The 14392-nt window shown below is 43.5% G+C and overlaps 1 protein-coding gene across 2 annotated transcripts; it reads right to left on the bottom strand.

The window, feature by feature from the left end:
* Positions 1-13901, bottom strand: TBX19 (T-box transcription factor 19). 2 transcript variants are annotated; one of them, XM_066177352.1, is made up of 8 exons: positions 13690-13901; positions 7838-8102; positions 5852-5986; positions 4992-5053; positions 3914-3975; positions 3080-3268; positions 1922-2054; positions 1-1077 (listed from the first exon to the last, which is right to left on the bottom strand). In XM_066177352.1, the coding sequence occupies exons 1-8, from the start codon at positions 13884-13886 to the stop codon at positions 843-845; spliced, it is 1278 nt and encodes a 425-aa protein (XP_066033449.1). In that variant the 5' UTR covers positions 13887-13901; the 3' UTR covers positions 1-842. The 2 variants fall into 2 exon arrangements, with proteins under 2 accessions (XP_066033449.1, XP_066033448.1); XM_066177351.1 differs by having other exon boundaries at positions 3080-3181; positions 13690-13886.
* Positions 13902-14392: the final 491 nt, after the last annotated feature.

Genomic DNA, 14392 nt, shown 5'->3' with positions numbered 1-14392 from the left:
TAGGTGAGAAAGACCATGTGTGTGTTTACACCTTGGAAAGGCACTGAGGAGATAACACAACATGTATTCATAGTTTATTTGTACTGTATAGCTGAAGCAAAGTGGAAATCTTTTTTTATAATTCTTTTCCCTCCACCCTTTCAAAAATAGCACATATTGAAAACACTGGAACTTTCCGTTTCAAAGACTGTAACATCAGACTCTAAATGCTAAATCAGTTGCCCTTCACCCTGCTGCTACAATGCAGCCACTTTTACAGCTTGAGTGTGCCCACTGTCCCCGTGGCACACACACAGCAAACAGCAGCTGGAGAAGGGAAGGGGACAGAGAATGCTCTATGCAGGTGGCATTAGGATGTCAGACTAATTTCATCCCCTGAAGGGATTTAGTTTCAGGTATTGTGAAAACCTCTATGTAAGAGGTTTTAAAGCAGTGCTGCCCCTTCAAATGGCCAGTTACAAACTTGCTCACAATTTTCCCTGGACTTGGCTGTTAGTTACAGAAGGAACTTCTAAAATGACATGCAAGTATCCAGCTGCCATGTCTGCTTCACTCAGTCCCATATCTCTGACCACTTTTAATGTGATATAGAAGCAAAGCTAACTAAAAAGATTCTTTCTGGACATCATTCTGAATGATGCATAAAAGTTGCAGTAACAGGCTGGTTCCTATAATATTTCCTGCCTTTGCATTTTGGCTTAGCTGGCACACAAAAGTACATTAGGAGAAGTGATGAAGTCCTTTTCCTGCATACGTTCTGCTCTGCGCTGCACTCCTCACGGGTCGTTTGCCATTTGTGTCACTCTTGGTTGGCTGAGCCTCCCTTGGGAGCTGCCTGTCCATTAAAAGGAGTGTGAGGATGTCCACGTGGAGTCAGACAGCCTGCTGAGAGTGCCTTCCCCTTGTGCTTCCATGCTGCCAGACACCATTCCCTGCAGAGGGATTTGCACTGATGATGCAGCAGGTAAGGGGACATTGCCCCTTAAAAACACGCTTGGAGGGCTGCTGTTCACCTCGCTTCCTGGGTTGGCAACATTCACAGCACTGTTGCTCACTGTCCACAGGCAAGGGTAGTGGCTGAAAAAAAAGTAGCACAGATTGAATGACTTATTTCAAAGCATTTAGCCAGCATAAGACTTGCCACAGTAAAATCAATTTCATTGTCTGTTCAAAGGCAGCTATTCAAATCAAGTCACCAAACTAGATCAGCCTTGAAGATCTTAAGTGAAAAATCACTGGCAACTGTCACACCTGGTGACCTTGGAGGGAGGCATGGAGAGGAATGTACAAGTTTATGTGAAGTTTCAAAATTTAGGGATCTTTTTATGTGGCTCTGTGACTTCTTCCCATCTCAGGAACTGAGTCAGAAGAGCTTCTAGTGAGGGAGGTCACAAAGTCTCAGCAGAATGCCTAGCTACGATGGTATAAACACTGAGAAGAAAACCTACTCAATCAGTAACACTGCATTTGAAATTGCAGCTGATTCTCCTGACACCTAAGTTGAGAGAAGAAATTATTGCATTCATTCATTCATTTGGGGAAAAGAAGAGAAAATATTTGAAAATTAATTGATTTTCTGGGTCCAAATTCCATCTACTCCTAGAATAGGATCCTCATTTCATGCTAGATATTAGTGAGAAATATATGAAGAAAAATAATTTGGTTTTAAAATGTTCACAGATTGTAGAGACCAGAGTTCTTTGTGGGTGTTCCAAGATCCTGGTTTTCAGCAGTGCTGGGGAAAAATGAAGCTCCCATAGATTTAAGAGCAGAAGAAAGATCTGCCAAGGAGTCTTGTTTGGCCACTTAGGGCACATTTCAAATCCTGGACATTGATTAAAGTTTGAAACAAAGGGCAAATCACCAAAACAGTCCTACAAGCCTCAGTGCTCCTCGTACCAACAGTTTCCTGTAACCTTACCTCGGTCCAGGACTGGCACCTCCCTTTGTGTGTGGCACTGAGAGCAAATTACTGTGTGGAGAGGATGGCAAAGTCCAGCTGTCATGTCCTGAGAATACCTGAAGATTATTGCTGGAGCTCTCCAGTAAGTTAACTTTGGGGAGGGGAAAAAAAAAGCAACAAACAAATCCTCAGTGACAATTACAGACATTGTCTTAAGACAGCAAAACAGACAGGCTTAAGGCAGCAATCTGATCATGAGGTCCCCAACCACAGGTAATAGGACAAAATTTCCAGCCACAGGGAAAAAGGCAAAATCCCCTTGTGTTCATTTAGAGAGCAGCAAGGTGCCATTGCAATCCCAAGTGTGATACATGAGAAGGTACAGCATGACAGACACAGGATTTGCATTTTTGCAAGCCTGACTAATAGTTTTTCATAATTGACATATATCAGGCAATATTTTGATACAGATTTCCTTATATTTTGAGCTAAAATACTTCATGAAGTTTCATAAATACTGCCTCATTCCTGGAAATTTTCAAGGCCAGGTTGAATGGGGCTTTGGGCAACCTGGTCTAGTGGAAGGTGTCCCTACCCATGGCAGGGGGATTGCAACAAGACGATCTTGAAGGTCCCTTTCAAGCCAAACCATTCTATGATAAATACTTCCATTAAACAGGAAGCCTTGCTAAATTATAATTAGCAAGCAAATTACTTCACCCCTACTCTTCTCTCTGACCCACTTCTTCTGATCAAAGTAGAATCAAATTCTGGAACTCTGCACCCAGATCTAGAAAGTGAAAGGGACTCAAAGGATGTTCTGACAGTACCAAAATGCCTCTGCCTCTCATCAGCTCCTGCCTGAGAGCTGCTTTGACTTGAGAGCTCAACTGCATCATGACAGGACACTGAAAGAAGACCTGCAATGCTCTTTTTGTGCAACTGGAAGCTGTAGTGAAAGCACGAGCATGCACTCTCGTTTATCATTAAGAGCGCGCCCAGCTCTTGGTACCTCTTGTTTTGCTGCCTCAGTCACCCTGGGTGCGCAAAGGGCTCTGTGCAGGCTGTTCCAGGGACTCACCGTGCCCTTTCCCAGCCTCAGCTCGGGCTCGCTGCAGCGCTTGTGCTAACCTACGGCAAGGGGCGGGCAGGCAGAGGCAGCGGAGCAGTGCTCACCTGTAGGGGAGTGATTCCTCGGGATGCAGGAGGGTGGGTAGGGAGCAGCGCGGTGGCCTCGCAGGGATGAGAACCTCTCGCAGCTGTGGGGAGCCTGCGGGGCGGGCAGAGGCAAAGGTCCGCCGTACTGGTAATTAGAGCTTCCCGAGGCACACATTGGATCTGGGTTGGAAATCAACCAGCCGCCCACTTCGAGGGAAAAGCGAGAACAGAACTATTACTACTGCTGCCTTGAAGTGCTACAGTACAACTAAGAAATAACCAGCCTTCTTGCAGAATCAGCTGTGCCTCAGAAATACCGAGCAGATTCCAAGTTACTGCTTTGTAAAACAACTGACGAAAACATAGCAACCCTCCACCCCCTTCCCAACCCACCAACTCTCAAAACAAGACCTGAAAGCAACCAGAAAATGTCACAAATATGAAAGAACAAATGAAAGAAAAGCTATCAGTAAAGTAAATGCAACTTCTGCTCCCCTTCATTTTTTTACCTGTTTACCTATGAAAGATAATTTTATAGGTGACAAAAACATTCGCAAATACAAAACCAAAGGGGTAAGAAGGCCCCTAAGATGTCATATATCTTCTTGATTCTAGATTCCTTTTAATATTGAAAAACTGGATTGTATGGAAAATGTTCCTTTTGCAGGACCTCTCACATTATTTCCTACTGTGAGGTCTCCTCAATCTCCTCATTTTTTTTTAAGGGTTCCTCTCAATGAACACAATTCAGGACTCAGTAAGTGATGAGTATGAAACAGTTAAGCAAGGCCCAGGTTCCCAGCACCCATCATATCTCACAAAACTTGCAGCCGACATGAACAAAAACCTTACAGTGAGAATATGTCACATGTTGACCCTCAGAGACTGTCTCTGGAGCATCCTTAGAGTGGTTTCTGAAAAGCAAAATACTTAGTGGTAAGTGTTCTCACTGAAAAATTACAAAAGTTATAACTAGAACTATTCATTAAAAATTGGAGCATTGAGTAAAAAAGGAGGGAAATCCCTCTTCTTTAACCTTGCTAGGCAGCAGCAGACCTTCCTACGTTCTGCCATAAAGGAATCAGGAGCTTTTGTTTGATGACATAAACAAAAATGTTCCTAAGTTTGTGCCATACTCGGGAGCTGAACATGGAATTCTAAATCTGCCTATGGGCACCATTCCTGCTTGCAGGTAAGCTGAATGCAGCATTCCCCCTTCCCCAGCTGGAAACCCTGACACTTAGCAGCTTCTTAAGTGGTGAGAGGAATGAAAGGAAACACAGATTCTCCTGCAGGTACATGGGACACTTCACATGTCAGAAGATAAAGCAGGTCCAAACAAAATTAATTTGAAATTATGGGCTGGGATGCATCATTTGGATGCCACTGTGCATTAACGTGGGTGATGCAAGGAAAATGTTGCAAGATAAACTACAATTAATTTCTGATGGAAGCATCTCTGACATCTTACCTTTAATAAACCCATCATAAATGATCACACAGACTTAATAGCAGCAGTGTAGTTACATTACAGTTACACTGCAATTTCACTTCAACCATGCTTTTTGACACCTGGAGTTAACATTTTTTCTCCCCAATCTATCAAATTACAGGATTCACTGGAGTGCAAGTACACTGTAGTGAACATGTCTGGGGTATAACACTACTGGGGAAGCTCACACCATCTCATTTCAGGCTTTCTGTGCAGACAGAGATAAGTTCCAGGATCCCCAAGAGCATGTCAACCCCCTTCAGCACATATTGTAATAATTATATAGTCTCCCCAGCAATGTAATTGGAGTGGCTCTGGATTTAAGACAGCAGAAACAAGAATCAGTTATGTAATTTATCTTTCATATGATGATGTCACAGTTTTAACCGTATCAGCAGCAAAAAGCTACTGGATCATTAAAAGAAAAGATGAACTCACCTTTCCTTTGCATCCAGGAAGGCTTTGGCAAAGGGATTATACTTGATTTTGAGAGCTGTTATCTTGAGTTTGCAGAAAACAAGGCATGTTAGTGAAGGAAATTTGAAATAGAAACTTGACAAAACATATTCCAGAGTAATCTGAGTGGAATTGTCTGGGTTAGCCTAAAATATATCCCCACACTTTATGTTTCCAGGACTGGGTAGGAGACAGCTTTGCTGTGCACTGATCAGTGCCACAGGCAAAACACCACTTGGGGCAGCCTGGCATGAGCTGGTCTGGTAAATCTGGTGGAATGGTGGACCCTTTCAAGAGGGTTTAAACACTGAATTCCTGTCAAGTACAAATAAAATCTGCAGCACCATTAGCTAAGGGATGTGGCCCAGGAGTTAGCAATTCTTACAATCCAAAGCGTCCCTCAAGGGCAGAAATTTTCCCATGAAGTATTGTGTTGTTCTGCAGTTGTATGTATTACAGGGAACATGGAGAGATTTGGTTATCATTATAATTATCAGTTATTGCTGGAAAAAAGCTATTTGGCTTGGCTGTAGGGCTGTTTGGCTTTTTTTTTTTTTTTTTTTTTTTTTTTTCCCCAGTAAAGGGTTGGGGTGCTGGGGCAGATGGACCACTCTGGATCAGCTGTGGCAGGATATTAAACTAAAGCTGGCTTAGTACTGGATCCAGACATAAGATTAGTCAATGTTCTACTGCAGAGAAAAGACAAAGTATTCAACTGGATAGAGTGTTACACTGCATGGGACTGGTGAGGAAACAAGAAAAAGGCACACTGGTCTTGTAGTCAATGAGTTTCTAACAGACCTCATGGGTGGTGAGCAGAGCACAGCGTGGCACCCTCCTACCTCCTCATTCTGGTAGGCAGTCACTGCTATGAACTGGGTCTCAGGAAAGGAGCAGTTCATCACCATCCGGTGGGGGCCTCCTACGCGGACTATGTGCACCTGGGGCTCGTATTTGTGCAGAGAGTTCAGCATTATCTGCAGGAAACAAAACACAGAGACAGCCCCCAGTGCCACTCTGGTACCTCACAGCCACCCCCTGGCTCTGTGGCAGAGCTGCTGTCACTGCTGAACCTCCCCAGCCTGTGACTGCTGAGGCAGGAGGGCAGGTGCCTGCAATGACCACAGGGCTGAAAACAATGAGGCTTCACTGGACTGTATTTATGGCTTTGGATGCAGCAGCATCAGTGAGTATTTGTGCTAGCAGCTATGGCCCTCAAACCTCTGGGCTTCCACTGCACTAGAGGCTGCTGAAACGGCTCAGAGGACTCCCTATCTTGCTTCTGCTGTCTGGAAGGCTCAGAATCACCATCACAGAAAACATGCCAGGAGGAAGCCAAGGCAGTCATCCAGTCTCCTCTCTGGGCAAGGTGAAGTGTATCTAAACAAGCCTTGGCAGATCATCTAACTTGGCACTAAAAGCTGTGAACAGCATTGATTCCAGGAAGTCTATTAGGTTCTTTAATTTGCTCTAGTGCAAGAAAAAGATTATTTTTTTAAGGTTGTACTTTGCAAAGTGATGTATGCATAAATACATACACATATACCTATATATGTATATATAAAATAAAGAATATAGCTATTAGCATAAAGCACTGATAATCATCAATTACTTTCTAATATGCTCACAGAAGGGGCGGCTGAAGCACAGAGCGGGGACATGCTTTAACACTGTGGTCATGATTTCAAAAGAAAGCAAAGGAAGCTTCAGTTATTCGTTATGTAGTAACTTTTGTTTGGGTTCTGTTTCTCACATGGCTTTTCCTCTCCTGCTTTCTGCTATTTTCCTCTCCTTCATATATATACACACACTCTTTCCCTGTTTTTTCCCCAGGGACTCTTTGACCCTCCAAGTTTCTTGTCGCTTTTTTTCCCCTCCATGAATATTTTTCTGAGGCTTTTGACTTTTCTGAGATCCTGGACACAAGGCAAGCATTTGCAAATTCAGATCCTGTTCTATGGTCTACAATAATTCTTGTGTGCTGGCTCTACATATGACTAAGGAAAAGTCAGATCATCTTCCTGTTCTCTTATCTGTAAAACCTGAGATAATTTCCTACCTCATTAGAGTACTAAGCTTACAGAGGTACCTCACAAACCTAATGGAAATAACAGATTGAGAACGTATAACATTTACATGAAAGAAATTGATTCTGGGCTGACAAGTATCATCCACCGTAGGAGTTTTGTACAAAACAAACAAGCGAACAAAAGGTCTTGTGCAACATTTTGCCTTTAGATGCATCATCAAAAATAAAATATGAAACAAAACTAATTTTCCTGTTTGCATTTTTATGGGTTTCAAAGAGAAAGTCACTTATTTCTGGTACATGTGGTTTCTTTCCAAAGGCCAAAGCTGATTCAATAGAATATTGATAATTATCATGATGCAGAAGCAGACATAGTAATTATTTAATTTAGGAGCAGCCTTTTATTCTGCCATCTGACTCCTGCCAACATTCCACTTACACCAAACAACATTGGGGAACACAACAAAAACCTAATACCCATGTCCATTTTTCCCCCCTTTCTCTGAAGTCCTATGTAAAAATCCCCAGCACACAAGACCAACTCTGAAAAGACCCCTGACGATTAAGTAAACCACAGCACTCTATCTCTCTTAACATCAAGAAGTCCATTAAAATCCGAAAGTGCCAATTAAGGCCTGTTTATCCCTGTTTACATTTGGCCTCCAGAGAATAATTGGCATCTGTGGGTGAAGAGGCCTGTAAGGGCTTCTATAATTACATAAATGCACCCTTGATATTTCTTGATTGGTAGGTGCTTGCAATTGAAGCCAAGAGGTGATGTGGAAACATCAGGCCATACCTGCCCACTCCCATTGAGCTTGTTGGTAAGTTTGACTTTGCTGAAGGAAATGGCAGCTTTCATCCAGTGGGCCCCAAAGTTGGGAGAGTCGGGGTGGATGTAGACACAGCTGTGGTTCGGTGGCTCTGGTTTCCCAGCTGGCACCCACTCTCCATTGACGTACTTCCAGCGATGGCCATCAGTTGGAGCGAAGTCCAGCAGGAAGGAGTACATGGCGTTTGGATCCAAGCCCGACACGCTGATCTTCAAAACAGGGAACATCCGCCTGGCCAGGGAAACAGAAAAACGGGACACCGCTGGAAACTGGTCTTGAAAGACTCTCCTCAGTATGTTTGTTTCCAGATGCTCACTGACTAGTTCAGAATAAAAAAACATCCTCCCTTCCTACAATCCACCCTTGCCATCAGACCTTGGACTTGGCAGTTTCTCCAGTAATTTGGTCCCATACTTCCATATTCCCTGACATCACCAGTTTGACCATGTCCTTTTGCTTTTAGTTCAGTCTTACACACAAGCTCTAAACTTCTACCCAGCCTTTCGCTATCTCATATGTTTAAAACTGAAATCCAGCCTTTGTTTAGTTTTGGGAAAATGCTCCTTTTGTGCCTAAAGGTCCAGTGCCACCTTTTCTCAATCCCCTTTCATTTAATTTTTTTTTTCTTTTGTAAAGGAGATTTGCAGGAGCTCACAGCTTGTCTTTCAGAGGTTTTCTTTCTGTCCCAATGCCTGTGATCAATGCCACACAACTCTGAACTGGCACCTCAGTGCCTGAAGTCTGCAGCAGTAGAGCTAGTAGGACTCCAACACTTTCAGGAGCTGGGAATAATGTGTGGACATCAGAATAGAGGTGTCATCCAGCAAAGGTATCCTATTCATTAAGCTTCTTAGCTTGTCAAGGAATATATGTAATTGCTGTTACATATCACTTCCTCCATTCCTGTTCCATGAGTAACTGGCCTCCCTGCCCCAGACACCTCCATACTGACCTCTCCTGGCAACTGCCGTTTCTCCATGCCACGTTTTTATGGGCCATAAATGCCAATGAAGGCCAATGAATCGTTGAGCTCCTTTTCTCTATGGCTACAGAGAGAGTATACCAAGCAACCAGAGGAATGGCCTGAGGTCCACAGCCATGGGGCTAAGGTAAGGTATCTCTCAAGGCTTAAGCAGCCGTACAAGACATCCAAAATACATAAGAAGAGAGCTGAAACTCCAGGCTGGCTTAAAGGACTGGAAGTCTCTGGCCCTGCAGTCTTACTCTCTAGTGACTCCCAAATGCAAATTGCTAACAATCAGTCTCCCACGACATCCTATTCACCTTTCTGGATACTTTTATATGGTTTTTGCTGCATACATTCAGCATCTTCTGCTGACAGGAAAAGACAGAATTTGAGAAGTTTGAGATTTTTCATCTAATTTAAATACTTGCTGATACAGGGTCAGTGCACTACTGAAGAAGATATCATAGAATGGTTTGGGTTGGAAAGGACCTTAAAGATCATCTTGTCCCAGTCCCTGGATTGGTGACCCCAACACCTTCCACTAGACCAGGTTGCTCTGAGCCTTATTCAATCTGGCCTTGAACACCTCCAGGGATGAGGCATCCACATCTCAGGGCAGCCTTTTCCAGCACCTCACCACCCCTTGCATCACTCCATGTCCTTATAAAACAGTCCCTCTCCAGCTCTCTTGTAGCCCCCTTTAGGTACTGGGAGGCTGCTGTAAGGTCTCTCTCCTCTCCAGGCTGAACAACCACAGCTCCCTCAGCTTTTCCTCAAAGGAGAGGTTCTCTCCTCTGGACTTGCTCCAACAGGTCGATGTCCTTCCTGTACTGGAGACCCCAGAGCTGGATGCAGCACTCCAGGTGGGGTCTCATGAGAGTAGAGCAGAGGGTGGGAATCCCCTCCCTCACCCTGCTGGCCACACTGCTTTAGATGCAGCCCAGGATGTGTTTGGCTTTCTGGGCTGTCATTGCTGTGTTGTGTTGTGCTTCCTGTCCACCAACACTCCTGAGTTCTTGTCCTCAGGGCTGCTCTGAACCTATTCTCCACCCAGCCTGCATTTTAATGCAGAACCATAAAGTTCACTCTATGAGGTTTGCACAGGCCTCACTCTCAAGCTTATCTAGATCCCTCTGGATGACATCCCTTCCCTCCACATGTCAACCAGAGCACATAGGTGGGGGTTGCTGGGAAACTTGCTGAGGGTGTGCCCCTGTCACCAACAAAGATAATGAAAAGCTCAGTCGCAGTACTGACCCCTGAGGAACAGCCCTCCTCACTGGTCTCCAAGGTACTGTGAACCATGACCTTTCTAATTAAATAGAAGTTTAGCCAAGGATTTATACACTACATGTGCCTTTCTGAGCAGGATGCACCAGCTACCAAGCTGGGATATGAAAAAAGTATGGAGGCATTGCTCCTTCCAACACTTAGATCTCCCCCAGTCAATGTTCAAAGTAACACATTTGGATACATGGCTGAAATTGAATAAGAGGGGAAAATTAATCCACATGAAAATTCAATTTCACTAGATTGCGCAGAGCTGTTTGTGTTACACACAGATTGTTGATTCCTCTGCCCACAATGCAGGCAGGCTGCTCTGCCTTTTTATCTGAGAGGCTCAAGTTTATCCCCAAAGGTCCTATAGACCAATCCAGAAGAGAATACAGTCACCGTCAATTTTAACCTCCTGTAGCACTAAGATCAGAGCACTTCCCTGTGTTAACCAGCTTCACACCCAGTAATTCCCTGCCTTGCTTGGACCAGCATGTTTTGGCTGTACAGGCTCTAACAATGGAGAACTTACCACCTAATATGTTCTGCTGATTAAGTGGCTTTACTGTTAAAATCTGTCTTTTGGCATGGCAAGTTATGATCTCCCCAAATTTGTTTCAGTCAGAATGTTTGTTTCAATGCTCAGGTAGGTGAACACACGTCCTCCATTGATGCAATAGATGAGCACTTCAGCCTCTTCAATTTATTTAGAGCAAATGTGCTGCAATTACTCCACAGTACAGGCCTTGAGTGGGAAGATGTTTGATATCAAACTTGAAAATGCAGTAACCAGTAAAGTTGCTTTAGCATTCAAGCCTGGAAAGGGCTTCTTTTCCCTCACTCATGGCTGCCTGCACTGATCCCCTACGGATTTTCCCCATACACAGAGGGGAGCAGTGGCACCTTCCTGTCTCCAGGCAATAACAGGGATTACAAAGTCTCAGGATACTGCCCAGCTAATATGGTATAAACACTGAGAGGGAAAACCTACTCAGTCAGGTAACAGTGCATTCGATATTGAAGTGTCAATCTAAAACAATAGATCTGAGTAAAATAGGAGTTTCCCACTGCATCAGCTGCACCCGTTGGGATGTATTTTGTGATACAGCACATGGTTTAATTTTAATGATGTCTATCCTGTTCAGAATATATCTGTCTCCTCTAGGCGTATTGCTAAGGCAGGTGATTCTCATAATGATGTATGATACAGCCACAGAGACATATTTGTATATTAACACTGAAGATCATCTAACTGTGACATTTTGGGACCCTCGGTACCAATTAGAGGTGACTCAGAGCAGATAGAATTGTGCATGCTAGAATTTGACACTTGAGGATCACTAATCAATTAGACTTTCATTCTCTGGGATACTCCTGTATCAGGTTTCTGTTTAATTTCTGAGCTTTGCTAACAATGCGTCTGTTCACATCAACTGTTTCAGTTTTCACACACAAAAGTTCAGGCTGACTCTTCTCTTTCATTGTAGAATACAGTTTTCGAAAGCATTAATCTACCCTTCAGCAAGAATGGTTTAGTTGTACTCATTTAGCAGCAGCAGAATAAGATCAATATTTTTTCTACTGAGAATCTCTCTGGAGACAATCACTGAAGAATCCTGAACCTGAGAAAAACTCAGAACTGATAGGAAATTGTCTCAAGTTTGTCTCCTTTTGAATAGCATGGTTCAGAGTTCTTTGCTGCAGGCCACAGTCTGTATTTTCTCTGTTTTATTCTGCTGTTGTGTCTTTTGATGAAAGATACTTTCAGAAATGTAGAGATCCTTTTTCATAGTCTCTGATGCTACAGTAGCTATGTTAAAAGGATTAATGCAAATGACTCTGTGACATATTTTTCTAATTTTTTATTTTGAAATTGCTGTAGTTTGATCATAAAGAACATATTCCTGCTCTCACTGACATATCTAGAGATGTCACTGGCTATACGAAAAGTAGAATCAGGCTGATAAGGAGTATATAAGTTAAAATAAAAAAATCGGGCAGTGATTGAAATAAAAAGTACCCAGGCATATTCAGATAACGAATGATTCCCTTATCAACGTTATAAAAAGATTTTATCTATACACTCACCCTGACATTTCAGAAAGAACCAGCATCAGCATGAAGTCAAGATTTTCATTAGCTGCAAGGAAATAAACTGAAAAAACCCTGTTGGTAAAGTGTGATTCTTTGTACCAATTTAACTAATCAGAGGCAAACCCATCTTAGGTCATTTTTAGTCACTTACACTGCTAAGGAGCCAGTTTAAGCAACAGCACAGCAAGTGAAAGTCCACTTACAAGTTTGCTGTAGCCTAACAGCAGTTTTGAAATCAATTCAAATGAAGGAAAAGCAGTTTCACGATCTAAAGAGAATCTCAGCAGCAGATTTCTATCAGTGTAAGTTATTAGGAGGAATCAGAATGGCAACAGGTACTCCTACACCAAGAGCTGGTACTTCGGGAAGGAAACTTCTCTCTGCACAATCACCTTGCCGAGCCAACAGACCAGATTTTTCATTTTTACTGCTTTCATCTATCTCCCTCATCAAGCCACAGTCAACAGTAATTTCATCCACAAATTCTGCTAAATCAACATCTGCAAAATTAATAAAACTCACACCACATGAGTAAATCTTTCTCTCCGTCTCTTAATTCCTCTCTTCTATGTGGATTTCCTCAGAGGTCTCACAAAATATGTGCATGTTGAGGGAGCGGCTGAGGTGGGGAGCAGCAGAGGGCTGGCAAGGATAAATTAAATAAAAACCTTAGTGTCACTGTGCAAATCTTATTCTGGTAGCTGCTTGGATTTTATGGGCTGGACTCTGCTGCCGCCCAGTTCAGAGCATAAACTCTGTGGAGAGCCTTCTGCAAGCCAGTGCCTGATTCAGAATTAGCATCCTTCTCGCCAGATTTTTCACTCTTTCCCTGTGCCTTTCTGTGTTCCCCAAATAGTAAGACGTGATCCATTCATACCACAATGTTTTGTCCTTCTAAAACTGTGTATGTTAAGCAATATTCCACACTTCTTTCTAAGGGCACCAGCAACGACTGTGGGACCATGCAACTCAGACTGCACATGCATACAGAGCATGGAGAGCAGTTTTCTTGCACCCATTCTGGTACAGACTGCTTGTACAAGCTGTTAATACCCAAGGCCAAAGGGATGGGAACTGCAGCTTTTGATAACAACCCCAATCTGCTTCTGTGCAGTAATTTGAAACCTACAGGTGAGGACTTGCTAATACAGAATGATGATTATTAGCATAAGAAGTCATTCCAAAGGTTTCGAGAGGTATTCCCTTGCAAAAGTTTCCTTTTTGTGCAATCGTAAGTTAGTCAATATATTTTTTCCAGCATGCTTCACAGGAGGAATGGTTTGGCAGTGACCAGAAGAAAGCAGGGTCACCCCACCTTGTTCATACACTGGTTTTAGCAGACTGCAAGGCTGCAGTCCCCTAAAAACTCTGGCGTGCTCATTGCAGTTCTCTCGAGTGTGCACACACAGTTTATTATTATTAGAACCTAACCCCCCTGGCTGTCACCTCCAGTGAGCCCGCAGTGCTGAGCAGATCACTCACCTGCCATTCTTGGTCACAATCATCTCATTAGTGACTTCCCTGAATCTCTGCCAGAGCGTGGCATCCTCCAAGACAACCTGGAGCTGTTTCTCCGTGGGGTCTCCTTTGTCTCTCCCAGCCCGGAGTTCACTCTCCACTACGCTGAGGAGCCTGGAGACGGTGCAGTCGCTGGTTTTTTTGCAGCCCAGGTCTGCCATGACGGCTTTACTGCCAGGAACTTCAGGTAGCTGCTGAAAAGACAAAAATAATGAGCTAAATAAAAAAAAGAAGTCAGTTCATTGGGCACCGTCTGACTAACGTGCTCTCCTCACTCTTTTGCCACTGCCTAGCTCTTTCCCCTCGAAGTCCCAATGGGCAGTGACACCAGTGTGTGGAGGTTTACGCACACGCTCCACACAAAAAGAGGACTATCTCCTAATTACCTGTTAGACAGTCAGGTGGGTGGCTGGCTGATGACTCAATTGGCTGCCTTGAAAGAAGAGTCCTCCATCCAAATTAGCATGCTTTTATCTTTTTTCAACCTGAAGTGGGTCTAATTGTTCTGCTTGAGAACCAGGTTTCCATTAATGAAAATTGTTTCATTTCCAGACTGAAACAATGCATGGAAATTGCATTCACGCTGGTGCGGACTCTAACTGAAGGAGCTGGGAAGAGTCAAGATAGTTACACAGAGAAGGTTGTCTTAAAATATTTTCCCCAAGAA

Source organism: Chamaea fasciata, unplaced genomic scaffold (genome assembly GCF_029207755.1).
Source record: "Chamaea fasciata isolate MVZ Bird 193981 ecotype frontalis unplaced genomic scaffold, bChaFas1.0.hap1 SCAF_2, whole genome shotgun sequence".
Lineage (NCBI taxonomy): Eukaryota > Metazoa > Chordata > Aves > Passeriformes > Sylviidae > Chamaea > Chamaea fasciata.
Note: the sequence above shows the minus strand (reverse complement) of the source record. Positions and strands in the feature narration are given on the sequence as shown.

Excerpts from the sequence above, each read along its gene's own strand:
- TBX19 (XM_066177352.1), bottom strand. The coding sequence starts at position 13,886 with ATGGCAGACCTGGGCTGCAAAAAAACCAGCGACTGCACCGTCTCCAGG. Across the intron at positions 5,987-7,837 it reads AGCTCAATGGGAGTGGGCAG|ATAATGCTGAACTCTCTGCA; the intron begins GTATGGCCTGAT and ends TGTTTCCTGCAG. Across the intron at positions 2,055-3,079 it reads GAGGAATCACTCCCCTACAG|TTAACTTACTGGAGAGCTCC; the intron begins GTGAGCACTGCT and ends CCCTCCCCAAAG.